The 15,656-nt window shown below is 42.7% G+C and overlaps 1 protein-coding gene across 2 annotated transcripts in view; it reads right to left on the minus strand.

The window, feature by feature from the left end:
- SLC10A7 (solute carrier family 10 member 7) overlaps positions 1 to 15,656 on the minus strand; it is a 757,514-nt gene that overhangs the window by 660,074 nt on the left and 81,784 nt on the right. For both annotated transcript variants that reach the window (XM_078676893.1, XM_078676894.1), the window contains exon 2: positions 6,493 to 6,575. In XM_078676893.1, the coding sequence (XP_078533019.1) occupies positions 6,493 to 6,575 (83 nt within the window). The remainder of the gene's footprint in view (positions 1 to 6,492; positions 6,576 to 15,656) is intronic.

A 15,656-nucleotide genomic window follows, 5' to 3' on the forward strand; every position in this document is an offset into this window, starting at 1 on the left:
GCAACACAGGCTTTTTTCTCAGATATAGGAAAGGTCTGATAGCGGTAAAGAGTCCACATCCATTCAGAGGAACCCTGAAGCAGAGAACTGGTCTGAATGAAGGCTGAGTGGTGGGAGGTGGGCAATGATAACAGAGGGTCTCTCAGTGGACTTTCACCACATTTTAGAGCAAGAAGAGATTTGCTGTTAGGTCATTAATGAATTCTCTTATTTGTTCAACCGGAGGTAAATCAAAAAGTAAGCAGGTTGCCTTTCCGAAAGTGACTACAGCATGTGTTTCACACGCTCTAATTATCATGTACATTTGCAGACTGCAGAGGCAAGCAATGGTTCAACGCTAAATACAGTAGAACATTTAAATTACTATTTTTGTAAAACACTTTTTTTAACTTCTCTTTTATTCAGATTAGCACAAGGACCACATCACATGTTGTCCCACAGGTTTACAGAGCAATGAAAACAGAATTCCTTGTCTTCTTACATTTCAGGCTGTTAGTGCAGGGTATCGCTGCAGCCTCAATGTTTGTCCATGTACTCCGCTCCAGAGCGGAACTGCAAGGCATACATCTCCATATATAACACACAGTACAACTCTCGTATGAGTAAGTTATGTGCAGAGAAAACAGAGCAATATAAACAACAAACTTGGCAGCGACAGGCAGTCAGGCGGTATTCCCCAAGAAATCATTGAACAGAGGGCAGTAACTAACTATACACATTTCGTTTCTGTAACTACCAGAGTACTTTCTAGGTAAAAGTGCCATACTCCGTAAACTTTGTTAAAAATGTATAGAATTATATAAATACATTTCATTACTTATTACCACTTTCAACCCCTGGCTGCTAAGCCGTTTCACCCTAGAATGCCAAGCCCTTTTTCAGCTATTTGGGGTAGTTCATCCTGAGGACTCCATAACTTTTTTTTCCACTTAAGATATCCATGCCAAGTTTGCGCCCTGTTTTAGGTCGAGTCTGTAACAGCGCGCATGCGCTGTTCTGCCAACGACTTTATGTAGGGGTTGCCCTCACATACGGCCACGACCATGTGTGTGCTTTTTCTTTTGTCCTACGCTATTGACCTTTGCGTGCGTCTTTTTAACAAAGACCGCACGCAATTGGCCAAAGGCGGGCACATTGCTCCGCCCATGGCCTATTGATGGTGGTTACCCGCACGGCCACCATGTGGTTTCAATTATCGTGCCCAGACACGGGCGCGATAATTGAAACCACATGGCTCGCTGTGTGTCGCGCTCTCTCGTTCTGTTAAAATCTTAACCGTGTTCTGTTTTTTAAAAGGAGGCTGCACGATGTGGCTTGTGTGGATTGCTTGGTACGTGTTATCGGTGTGCAAATGTCTCACTTGTGAGCTTCATGTAATTCTTATCAATTATACAGTTAATGCTCATAGGTCGCACATTTTTCTTCGTGTAAACTTTCACTTCAAAATGTGGAAGTTTGCTCTTCTTAAGTTGCTTCAAGGGAAGAAGGTAACCAACACAGGCGGGCAACTAGAGCCAAATTTCGGGGCGGGGGGGCCGGGGCTGAAAAATATTTCGGGGGGGGGCTAATTCTTCAAACCACAGACAGAGTGGCTGTAAGAATGGGTGAACACAACAAAAGCCTCATTTACAATTAATGGGCTTTTAAAGACCTGTTAAGTACTCAGGTGCGGCTGCAATTAGATGCTCGCCACCCCGCGAAGACGTGTCAGCCCGGACTGACACACACGACGGGAGGGGGGGGGCTGAAGCCCTGTGAGCCCAATGGGTGTTTCGCGCCTGAACCAACACCCATCCACTTTCAAAGTCGCAAGACAAAGGTAAAGTTTGTTCCTGAGGGAATAAAATTGGCATCTATTTTCAGCGAGAACTACAGTTCGTGAGAAAATATTGTCAGATTGTGGGAAACGCTACAGAGGGCGTAAATGGCAGACAAGCAGCATACTGCATAAGCCAGTAATCAGGATGTAGAGGAGATTGTTGTAATGAAAACTTCACAGTCCCTTTAACTGACCCATGAATGTACTGGCTAGGAAGTCCAGCGCTCTCGAAACCCATGTCCTACCATGAAGAACAGTAATTCGCCAATTAAATTGTCTTGCAGAATGTTGTTCTCGCGGTCTCCCGGTTAAAGGGACCGCATCTGGCACCAGTGGATGCCTGGCACTCCAGGGGACTAGAGAAGAAAACACGCTGCCTCTTTTGTCGGTGACCTTTTCTTCATGGACTGCTGGAGATGCAGTGAGTGCAAGCTCTTTGTGTAGCGCCAGGAGCAGCCACCCAGAGGGACTCTAATCCTCTTCACCGGCAATTGCTGTCTTTGCTCCTTTGCAGACAATGCGCCTTGAGCCGTTAAGAGGGTCACAGCTTTGGCTGGAGTTTTATCCAGGCCTCATCAGGCCTTCCAGGGTCTGGGGTGACACAGCTGCCCCTCCGATTGACCGCTTCCCTGGGTCGTCGACGATAGCAGCCATTAACGGAATAGCAAAGCCTATGGGTGATCAGGGAAGGTGGGGCTAGTGGTGGCGAGGACCTTGCTACTTGGGGTGAAGGCAAAGAGGAGGGTGTCGCGCTGGAGTCTGTGTAACAAGGACACCTGCTATTTCAGTGACTGGAGGAGGGGAGTACAGCCTGTGACTGAACAGGGTCTCACAGGTGGGTTGTGAAGGCAGCCGCAATCTTCAGTTAATATATGGGGGGGGTTGTTAGTAACTAGGAGTTGTGGATGGCCGGAGAAAAAGCTGTATTCTGTGCAGTGCTCGAGGTGTTGAGTGGCATGGAGTTGCTGGGTTAGCGGGTCCAGTAATGTGAAATGGTATCCTTAATAGCTACTAAAGGGTAAGCCCAGGGTTAATTGGATGGCAGGCCCAATAGTAGTACAGTTTTACTCTGTTACTGCGTGCTTACGATCATAATTGTCAAGCACCACCAGGATATTGTGGCATTAATTTGAAAATTCTGCGGTATAAAAAGGATATTTTGAGGCACACAACTGCATTTATAGTGGCATTTTGCACTACATTTTTCTAAAATCCTCTGCACAAGATGAAGTACAGCAACACAACTCGTTCCAAATGTTCTCTGTACACACATTTAGCGGAACCTAAGCACCGCCTCCAAGCCCCACACCAAGACAACTGGCTCCACACCAACTGTACCTTACCACTGTACAAAACATCTCTCAGCGAATATCCCTTCAGTGACCGAAACAGCACAGTCACATGGGGCATGCCCATTGAACAGCAACAACTAGACCCTGTGCGCATGCTCAGGAGCCTTCCTATCAATAATGCAACAGGTCCAGTGGCACCAGTGCACAAGTGTCTGAGAGGGCATGGCACCCCATAATGGCTATTTTTAATGCCAAACTAGAGATTGGGGGAAAATATGTCTCCATCGCTTGTGTTAGGGCCCTGCACATTGCATCTGTAAAATAAAGAAAATGCACATGGTAGGTGTAAACCAACACACTTCTTTTTACGTGCTTTAGAAACAAATGTATCTCTCTACTGCTGCCCTTCATACTCATACATCTGCACAACATACCCCATGCACGTGCCAACCTCACACAAAATACCTGCTGCACATGCCCTCTGCCCCAACAGAACTCTACAAATACCCCTATACATGCAAGCAAGCTTTGCACATGACCTCTATGCGCGCTGCATTAGTCCAACACAGATGTCTGCATAGCTGCTCCGTCCATTAACACCCCTATGCGCACACATTCCCTATACAAATAAAACTGGAAGCGTCAAGGTGGCATTTTGATAGTAAAACGGCTGAATAATCCCAAAGGCCAAAATAAATTATTGAGTAGGAACTCGAGCTACCATTGGATACACACAAGAAACATTTTAAGGAAATAATTCCAAGACAGACAGACTTTTTGTCATTAAATTGTCAATAGACATCGAGGCCTCTATTGGTGAGTAGACGGTGTGCTCGATTCGACAGCATCACAATCTTAAGCCTGCTCATGGCAAGCTGTTATCCTGCTGGGACCAGCAGGGCATGTCTCTCTGCATTACCAGCCTGCTTGGGGAACAAGCATTTGCAATGCAATAGGTCTTGCATTTATGCAAGTTTGAGCTATTGGCATTGTAAATGGCAAAGCCTTTTATTTATATTTGATTTTTAAAACATAAATAAAAGGCATGGTCATTTACAATGCCAATAGCTTAAACTCGTGCAAATGCGAGACCTATTGCATTGCAAATGCTTGTTCCAACATCCTGGGGATTCTAAAGGCATCCAGGACTTGTGGATAACCTTAAAGGGGACTTAGAAAATAGGCAAAATATACCTCGATGGTTTTTGGGGAAAAAAAGTGCTTGGCAAAAAAAGTGTCTTTTTTCCCTAAAAATGACACCAGCGTTTTCTTTGTTGTGCTTAACTCATCATCTTCCCAACTTTCAGGAACATGCAGAGCACAATAAAAAAACCTTTTTTTTTTTAACCACAGTTTTGGTATTTATCAAAGTAGTAGCCAATTTTTCAACATACTTCCAGTTTGTGATAGAAACTAGGGTGGAACCGATTGGTGATCCTGGAAAGCTATAGATTTCTGAAAAGCAGAGATATTCTGAGCTCAGCATGGGTCATATGTGTAGATCCCAAAGAAACTATTGAAATAAAAAAAATATTTAAAATGAGTAGGGAAAAATGGCCATTTGTGACCACGTTTTCATTTGTAACTTCTTCTCACTATGGCAGATTTACAAAAAGCAATATACCATTATGTCCACTAGATCCTTCTAGTTGAGGGATATATAAGGGTTGTAGGTTTTCCAAGAACACGAGGTACACAGAGCCAACAACTGAACTGCACCTTGCAATGGCTTTTTTAATTGTGCACAGGGTATAGAGTAATGCACATGCTCAAATATAAAGAGTAAAAAATGGGTATCAAAGAAACCTGTGCATTTCTGAAATAGACACAAGATACAGAGTTTACGAGCAGTGGTTATTTGTATAAATCTGAATTTGTGTGTACCCATACTAGCATGTAATTCAGAGGGCTTTTTCAAAATGTCTTATTTATTACACTCTAGCTTAAATTTGGAAGGCTCAGCTGCAGAGAGATAGAATTGATAATGACAAATCTTCAAATATTCTGTATTTCCACACGTCTGCAACAGGAAAGGGACCAAAAGACAACATGGACACATCACACTTTTTCCACTGAAAAATTATCCTTTTTCCAATGTGGCTAGCTGTGGATTTTGGGCTGTAGGACAGCAGGCACCCAGGAAAACCTAGCAAACCTAAACATTTTAAAACTAGATACCTAGATAAATCCAGGGCGGAAAAACTTGCGTGGCTCTCACCCGCATTTTTTTTTACCCAGAATGAAAAATGTCCTAGCTTTCATAACGGAAAGTTTCAATCCTATTAACAACTCGAAGGCAAGGATTATGCATACTCTCTTTGGCCTCTCTGCGTTACTCTTCAATGACGAATTCTGGCCAAATTCCACCAACAGCTGCATGGTGCTATTTTTCTCCTGCCAGGCTCCAGAATATGCGAGCGAGATTTGATGTTCGCTAGGGTGATTTTCTAACATGGGCGGGCAGCGGTGTTTGCGAGCAGTCGCAGTCAGAAGGCAGTCATTCGAGTAGATTTGCTGCCGCTCGAGTAGATTTTCTACTCGAGCAATAGCAAAAGCAACTCAAATGGCTGTGCGCTCTTGCGCAATGCATGGTGCCATCCGTGCAGATCATCATCGCTACTCGCACTATCGGCATTAAATTGCAGCACGTGCAGCATATTATCCACCCATTCACGGAATTCCATGGAATTGCGCAGAGGTTTTCTGTAACTGTGGAATTCCGCGCAGTGAAACTCGCAAGTTCTGCCCACCCCCTATTTATGAGGTGTCTTGCTTTGTGCACCATGTGACCACAATCAAGCCCAATAGCAATGCTTGAGCCTTTCTTTTCTTGTTTGTTATTGTTTTGTGAAAAATGGCAATAAATAATTGAAATACAAAAAAGCACAAGTGAAGGAAAACTAATAACCCGATAACTTTTTACCACCGTCTGAGAGTGATCTACTTCATCACTGCAGTCCTTACTGGTCCATTGATGGAATACTGTTGAGACAGCTTGTTTGCGGCAGATTAGAATTAGCTGCTAGTTACAGACATCCAGCTGCATCGTCACTCTTTTCAATTTCTTATAGAATCCCATAATACTAGACAAACTAGCCAGTAACTCATCCATGTTATATCTAGATTACAGATACTGTATCACAGGGTTCATTGGTAGAATACAAAAAAACACTATCACAATGTTGGCATGCTTACCATAGACCAACGAATACAGTGCTTTCCTTTTGTGTCGATTAATTACATTTTAGATTGAATAGGCTGTTTAAAGCAGCAGAAAAACATGAATAGCCCACACTCTAATCTTGCGATATCAAGCTATAAGAAATGTATTTATTGAAACCCATTTTACAAAGTGGCATCAGTGATTTTCAAATGTCTTACCTCTGTTTTTAAGGACAGTCCACTGTTAAAGAATATAGCTGAAACTGCAATGTATGTTATGGTGATCTCTGGCATCAATGGCCCTGAAATGGAAAAAACAAAAAAGGTACACAGTTATTACTGGATGAAAATTAAACTATTTCATTGGGCGAGTATGGAGGTTAATGTGGAGGCTGTTCAGATACCTGATCATGATATAATTGTTTCAGACACCCTACATCCCTCTCTCAATCAACCATACCTCCATCCCCTTAGTCAATGTGTCAACAGAATCAGAAACCCAGTTGGATTACACGCCAAACTCAGCGCTCTACTGAAGAAACCATCAGCCGACCCCACCGACCTCAAGAACTACCGCCCCATCTCGCTGCTCCCATTTCCTGCAAAAGTCATCGAGAAGACCGTCAACAAGCAGCTGGCCGCCTTCCTCGAGACGAACGGATCCCTCGACCTCTCGCAGTCTGGATTCCGGGCCAACCACAGCACCGAGACTGCCCTGATCGCAGCCACCGATGACGTCCGAGCCCTGCTCGACAACGGAGAAACAGCGGCCCTCATCCTCCTAGACCTCTCCGCGGCTTTCGACACTGTCTGCCACCGCACCCTAGTGCAGCGCCTCAGCAACGTCGGAATCCAGGAGAAGGCCCTGGAATGGATCATCTCCTTCCTCGCCGGAAGGACACAGAGAGTCCGCCTCCCCCCGTTCAGGTCAGAAGCCACCGAAGTCATCTGCGGCGTTCCTCAAGGCTCCTTGCTCAGCCCAACCCTCTTCAACGTCTACATGAGCCCCCTCGCAGCCATCGCACGCCAACACAACCTCAACATCATCTCCTACGCCGACGACACCCAGCTGATCCTCTCCCTCACCAACGACCCCACCGCCGCCAGAGCCAACCTTCACGAAGGGATGACAGACGTAGCCAAGTGGATGATGAACAGTCGCCTGAAACTGAACTCGGACAAGACGGAATCCTGGGATCTTCACCCTCCACCTGGGATGACTCCTGGTGGCCCCCCGCCCTGGGCAGCGCACCCAAACCAACAGACCACGCACGCAACCTGGGCTTCATCCTGGACTCCTCCCTCTCCATGACCAGACAAATCAACGCCGTCTCCTCGTCATCCTTCAACATCCTGCGCATGCTACGTAAGATCTTCCGGTGGATACCCACCGAGACCAGGAAGACGGTCACCCAGGCCCTCGTCACCAGCCGTCTGGACTACGGCAACTCCCTCTACGCCGGTACCACCGCCAAACTCCAGAAGAGACTCCAGCGGATCCAGAACGCCTCAGCACGACTCATCTTGGACATCCCCCGTCGCAGCCACATCTCCGGACACCTGAGAGACCTGCACTGGCTCCCGGTCAACAAGAGAATCACCTTCCGTCTCCTCACCCACGCACACAAAGCCCTACACAACCAAGGCCCCGGATACCTCAACAGCCGCCTCAACTTCTACGCTCCCACACGCCAGCTTCGATCGACCGGCCACGCCCTCGCCGCCGTCCCCCGCGTCCGAAGAGCCACCAGAGGGGGAAGGTCCTTCTCCTACCTGGCCGCCAAGACTTGGAACTCCCTCCCGACCCACCTCCGCCTGACCCAGGACCACCTCGCCTTCAGGAAGCAGCTCAAGACCTGGCTGTTCTAGCAGTAGCGGACCCCCCCTCCCCTAGCGCCTTGAGACCCCCCGGGTGAGTAGTGCGCTATATAAATGCTGTGATTGATTGATTGATTGAAACAATTCACAACCCACTGAGCAAAGTTTGCGTAAAAAGTGTTTCTATAACTATCAGTCCAATACAATGGGTAAGAGACAATTAGTAGACACTCAAACTCTCTTTTGTAAGGGAATACAACATTCAAAAAGCACTAGGAAACAGAAATGTTTTTCTAATCTACCGCAGGTAATATGAACGAGTGAACATCCAAACTTACAGAACGCACGGCTACTCAAAGAGTATCCCGGAACTATAATATGAATTGTAACCACAAATAAAACAAACAGTAATGTAGAGAAGCTGGTTATAATTAATGGAACAACAGAAAAATAATTCTAACATACTTATTGCATTTTATAGTTCTAACACCCTCTTTGTGTTATTCTAGTTCTTGCAGATTAGCAAATAAGCTTCTTTATTTCTGTGTTTTTAAGGTGGGTCACCGTGGCATACCTCTTTTCATTACAACAGAATCTTAGTGTTCAGTCTGGATAGCAAGCCTGCTAATTTGGTCACAAGCTGTGAATAAACGCATAGCAGGGAAGTCGCCTATGAAGACCACCCGATACACAGCAACTATCGACTGGAATAGGTGCAGAAGTCATACCCTTCTCGTCCAGTATGCAGGTTGTGAACCTCATTCTAGCCTATGGTTTGACACAGGAGGTTTCATATGACTTGGTCAAAGGAATTGTTGCAAACTGTAAATATAAACACTAAACAGACTTCATTGAGAGAACTCGTTGAACAGTGTTAGGATAAACATTAAACATGGCTGAGCCCAAGAGCTTGGTGAACACTCTGAGTAAATCATAAACATTAGGCTGCAAAGAGTTCTTGCAGTCAATAACTATCCAGCAACTCTAGGTTTTAGAAGCACCTAGTAACTATGCTCAAATTAAAATGTTTAAGCATGAGGAATGTATTTGAATAGGCTTGATTATCACTATTTCATGTTACATTTGCACAATACTTGAAAATTCTAGGACTATATTTAGTCAAACCACAGTTACTGTCACTTGTCATCCACTGGAAAAATTCTGAAATTCTCACACACACAACCCACTTGCAACCAATCTTATAATCTCAATCAGAAACATCCTGGTTGTCATCTAGCCTCACAATCCCTAAGAGATACATCTTCAGCTATGTATTCCAAGAACAGACTAAGAGTTTCCAAAATGTCTCTATACTACCAACTGGATGTGGACTTCCAAACAGAGCAGTAAAAATATGTCCTGTGTATTGTTTCTTCTTGGTAAGATTATAGAAGGTCTTTCTGGTGCTATTTGACCCAAAACCACAACGAGATGGCACCCACCGTCCTAAGAGACACCAATCTGTATTGCTCCAACCGCATATGCAGCAAATCACCTTTCTCACTAACTTCCCTCCAGCATTTGAGAGCTGTTGCTGGGCTTTTTCACTAACTTTTCTCCAGCATTGGTGAGACGCTGCAGGGGTTATATTCTTCCTTCTAAACAAGGTGTAATACCATCTTTAGCGGAGTTTAAGTTTCACATCCATAGGCACACACATTGGAAAGAAAGATTCTGCTGAGTAGGTTTTCCCTTTGCTGTGACAGATCCACTTTGCACACCTAATTATATGTATGTGCATGAGTGCCATTTGTCAAGAAGGGTTGGGAGCATATCAATGAAATAAGATCCCTTGTGTCTGTAAAACGCAAGTGTTTCTCAAAGGAAAGGGAGGTACCTATTGAACCTGCTTTCGTTGCAGGAGCCATAATTCAATATGGGACGTGAAAGTAATGTAGGCTTTGCCATTCTGTTACTTCAAAGTCATGTTTTCATGCAAAAATGTTTTGACCACACCCATGCCGAAGGTGTCTCCACCCCGCCTCCCTCCACTTCTTGAATGTCAACCAATGTAATTCCGATAAGTAGTCAGAGCTCATGTGGATCTGCAAGAAATGGTCGGGATTTTGTCATTGTTGAAAAATACGTCCCTGTGCCACAATCTGCAAGAAACGGTCGGGATTTTGTCAGTGTTAAAAAATACGTCCCTGTGCCACTATTTGAGGAAAAGGAACAATCAGATCTAAATGTAGCGCTGCAGGCCTTTGATTTTTAGTCATCTACAAGGGGTAGCTCATTACTGTCCGCTCATCTGAAAGGAAGCCCCAGTCATTGATCACCCACATACGGATATTCCAACCTGCTTTCCATCTTAGGAGCCTTCAGCTTTTCATATTCATTTTTTATTTTTTCCTCCCCATATGAAGTTAACACTTTTCAATTGTCATCTCTGAACATCATGTTGTATCAATTTTAATAGTAGAGACTGAAACAGGTACAACAACTTGGGCGATACAACCATCTTCATTACTGTTACCATGCCAAGCTACAAAATGAACTTGACTTTTTTTTTTATCTACCCAGCTGAGTTGCGATTTCCTTGATCGACTTAGTATAATTGGCCCTGTACAATGTTTCCACCTGACAATGTCCAAATATCTTAGTGCCTGCCAATCCAGAAAAGCAATCACAAACCCCTTATTACTTCCTTCTGCTCTGAATGGAGTGGTCTAGTATGTAAAACTTGAGTGTCGATCTTGAAACGAGAAACTTCAGAGACACATTCTATTTTGTGATCACAGGTGTCAAAGAAACCCTATAAAAAGCTTGAATTTGTCAGAAAAGGATGAGTTTATGTTCCTCTTAAAATATTTCCATTATCTTTACGTCTTCATTTGGTTTTATAATGGCTGCCACTGGTTCTGCCACCATTGCAGTCATCGGAAGAGATAAAAGGCAGATCTGTTTAATCACCTTTCCATTTGAATGCCCTATTGTAACTTACCCATTAATACGTTGCATTTTTTTGTTTCATTCAAAAATCGCTGGTGGATTTAAAAATATTGTTCTAAAGACAGATTATTAACTTAAATATTTAGAAATATAAAAACTGCTTTTAAAACGACTGAGCAGTTGTTTTAGATACTTTTTAAGTTTTTAGATGTTAAGGTTAATAAACAAACATTTCCAACATTTTACATTTTGAAAACATCTTTTACTGGAGCCCTACCTGCAAACTGTGCATGAGAATTAGGATCGTTATCAGTTAACTAATTTTAGGATGGGGCTTATTCAACATTTAACATTTCCAAGGGTTGAAAGGCACAGAATGACAATGTTTTGCCATCTGGTAATGTTTCTTTGAAAAGCACTATGCACTGTTTTCTTGTAAACTTTCAATTGCCCATTGGCCGTTTCTTGCACCCATCCTTAAAACAAGCTAATTTCGTTCAGAGCAGGCCAGCTTCACTCTTTGTACAGCTCCTTAGTACTCCATATATTTTGCTGTTAGCTGCTTTTTGTCTCGTGTAACCAAGACCCATGAGAGGATAGATGTGTAAAGGTTAATGTATATTTTATGTTTATTTCATTTTTATATTATTTTTTTATATAGTAAGTTTGGATTGCCTTTATGGTTTCTATTGAAAATCGACAAACTATTCCATTTATTAATACTCAAATTTTAAACATGTAAATATCAACTACCATATTATACAACTTTTGTAACTAAAATCAGATGTTTGAGAATGCCTAGATGAAAAGAAATGTAAACAACACCAGTTTGTTTAAATATGCTAGCACAGGAGCAGAATGTTAACTACCACATTAAAGTTTGATATATTAGGCAATTGTTTAAGGAATTCCAACATTTTTAAAATTTTCAGTTACAAAATAAATAGGTCTACCTTCAGAAAAAACAAAAAAAGTTTTAGAACTTGTATTATCTACACGTTTTGAGGGTACTGCACTTTTCATATATTGTAACTCTGTATAAAAGGATACTTTGTCTGTCTACTACTGAAATTATTGTTCTTATGAATATTTCATGATGTTATGGGGTTTGGTAAAATCACTTGTTAAAAATCAATAAAAGGTTTGCAGTTTGTACTTTTGTACTTTGATGTGTTTTAAAGATTTTAGCGAACACATCTAACCTTTTCACAACTATTTTTTATATTTTTAATACAATATGCCGCAGTATTTCCAAACTTTTTATTATAAAAGCTGTATTTGTAAAATGTTGAACCAAAAAAACGAGCGTTGAATGGGCAAGTAATATCAAGGTGCCAGATCAAAGTGCCGCTTGAGAAAGATTACACTACCTGTCCTGCACCCTGCAGAATTAAATGAGACTTCAAATTCTGCAACTATCAGTCTCGCCACTTTTATACCTAATCCTTTCAGAGCACAACTAATGATACGATTAACAGAGTAACGCAAATTAAAGTTACAAATTACAGCTATGAAAACCCTCCTTTGTTTGGACAACCACGATGTATCCTCAGTTTCAGGACTGCAAGATCTTTGTGACTTTGAACCACACTATCAAGTAGTAAAGTTTCAACGAAACACTGTGTCGAAGTGTTTGAATTTTATTAACCTGTTCAGATATTTTTTTAAATAAGAAATCCTTGTACAGTCGCTCTGAACGTTCGAGCCATTAATTGGCCTTTTCCTGTACACTTTTATAAAACAGACCAATGGAAGCACGCTTTATGAATGGCAGACTGTTGAGACTGGAGTGCATCAATGCTGACTGTGGATCAATGGCTTGGTTCAGCTCAGTGAGTGCTGGGTACAGCCAGCCTGTGACAGGTAAATACTTCTTCATTCCACTGCACAGCTAAAGAATTCCTTAAGTAAATACTGTCCCTCTAGAACAGCTAGTCATTCACCAATAGTTGCATGAAGCGCTTTAGAGGTACATGCAGTAGCACCACTTGACAGTCTCTAGAATAAATGTATCACCTTGACCATAATTATTTAGTATTCAATTCTAGTACCCTATGATAAGCAAGTTCAATTGAAGCAGATACACTGCAGATACAACAGAGAGACAATGTGCTCTTCAAAAAGTGTTTAAGGAAAGTAATTACTCTAATTCTTCTTTCATGTTTTAAAATTACCTAGATGAGTTGTAGAGGGCCAGAAACAGAGAAGGGATGCCTTCCAAGGCAAAAAGAGACTAATCCAATGAATTTCCTAATGGCAGTAGAAACTAGCCAAACAGCAAACAATTAGGCTGGCAAAAACAGTGTGGGCTCTAAATCACTCAGCAATATGCCTTTATATTTGGAAGACGAACACGCAGTGCGGAGGAGAATATATTGAGTGAAGACTTTACTTTAGGCTGTCACACAGGTGATACCCTACCTACCATTTTGGCCAACCCTGGGATCAACACTAACACCCCCAAAAGACATACACACAGAACACTTGCAGAACGCAAACAGTATCACATAGTTCAAAATACTTGGTAGAAGCACCTCTGCAAAAGGACGCATGATGATGCGAGAGAACATCTCGGACAGAAAAAGACTCCCTTTTTTATTGAACAATAAAAAGATCACAACCAAGTCAAATCCTACATAAACCAAAAACGAAACTTCCAAAGGAAGTGTTGTTTGTACTCAATCCACTACTCAGCACATAAAAGGGCAACACAATAGAAAACACTTTATATCTGAAAAGATTCACAAAATTTTACAGGAAAATATGTTCACCTAATATCCAGCATGTGGCCCACAGCCAAATAAACTGGGTAAAAGTAGACACCAGGACACTCTAATCGTTGTGTGGAATACCAACCAACATGTCAGGGCACAACAAGCAGACTGACCACCTAGCGTGGCCCCTGGCATCCTACCCACCAACTGTGGTGCATGAGTATACATAGCAAAAACAATAACCACAAATTATGATGCATGGTGTACAGACCACCCTTAGCTGCACGCAGGTTGGTGCAGCAATGCACATAACTGCCTGGGCTACTGCATGCATAGTTAAAATGGCCCTGTAAATACAAGATGCACTCAGCCCTGCACCTCTTTAAACTTGGCCCCACAAGACCAATGTACATTGCACATCAGATGTAGAAAAAATTGCAACTCCCTTGGTCCTGTGCACATATATTTTCCCCTTAGAAACAACAGCTTTCGCAGCACTAAACGCAAATGGCACAGAAAATGAACAACACAGACAATGTCCATCCATTCCAGTCATAAAATTACAAGGAATCTGTAAATTCAACACAATCTGCTTGTCCAAATATGAGGGAAATCTAGACAGAGTACAGCACCTAAGCATGTGCTGCATTCATAGCACAAAACTGTGGAACAACTGCACAAGCTAGGTCACCTTTTGTTGGAAGGTGGATTATTAGTAGGGCTAAGTATGCACCTCCCACTAGCAATAAGGTCACCAACACAATATATGGTTCAGTCAAAGTCTCAATACATTCACCCCTGATTTAACCCTTAGTAGCTGGCTGCAGCAGGCCGGCTTAACTCGGGAGACAGGTATGTAAAGCATTTAAAAACACCAATACATTCAATAAGTAAGACACAACACAAAAATCCCACACCAATTTATAAAAATAGGAAATATTGATATCTTTAAAATGACACTAAAACAACAAGAATCCAATATAGGGAACCAGTGATATTAATTTTTTAAGATTAAACAGTTTCTAGTGCTTAAAAACATATAGTGCTAACTTGGGATCTCTGATCAAACTTGACTAGGACAAAGTCAAAGTATGAGGCTGAACGCGATGAAGCCCTGGTCGGATACACTAAGAAGGAGGCCCCGGTCCGACTTTTACCTTCACTCTTAGAAACTTTTCTGGAGGATTTTCTCTAGTGGGCGGGCAAGGCATTTTGTCATGCCGGATTCGCAGCAGATTCGCTGGCTTGGTTCAGAGGGAGCACCCTGTCAACTCCTGGAAGTCTTAAGCTCTATGGTTTTCAGCAGGTCGAACCTGAAATCCAGGCCGGGTCGCAGCTGAAGGTAGCCAGCTTGACTCTCGATGTTGGGTCGGTCCAATTATGGAGCTTTTTTCTAAAGTTGCTCCAAAACTTCTGGAACTTCATCCTGAAGTTCCACTTGAGGATTTAAAGTGTCCAAAACACAAATCAAAGGGTCTAGAAGCTCTGAGACGGTACTTGGAATTTTAGGGCTACAATGTCCACAATACTCCTGGCCAAATCCTTTAAAGTCCATTGGACGCACTCCAGGCTGGAGACTTCTTGAAGAAGATGTTGCAGGAAAGCTCTGTTATTCTGTTGCTTTCAGAGAGTCCACTCCTTAATCCTTTTTGAAGCAAGGCAAAGTCCTCAGGGCTGTAGTTCCTAGTGTGCAGCAAGCACAATCCTTCAGATTGCAATCCTTTGGGGTACAGATCAGGGTTTCAGCACAGCAGTCCTTCTCCTTGCAATTTCAGGCCACAGATACGAGTTGCTATGCAGCTCTCACATATTTATTCAATGATTTGGGGCAACAAGCAGGAGGAAGCCCCTGTCCAATGAGGTGCAGGGTGCCACTCAAAAGCACAACAGCTTCCTCCAAAGTGTGGCATATTCTTGTCTAAAAATGTACTAAACCTTAAAATTCAAGACAGAGAATTC

This window comes from Lissotriton helveticus, chromosome 2_1 (genome assembly GCF_964261635.1).
Source record: "Lissotriton helveticus chromosome 2_1, aLisHel1.1, whole genome shotgun sequence".
NCBI classification, from domain to species: domain Eukaryota; kingdom Metazoa; phylum Chordata; class Amphibia; order Caudata; family Salamandridae; genus Lissotriton; species Lissotriton helveticus.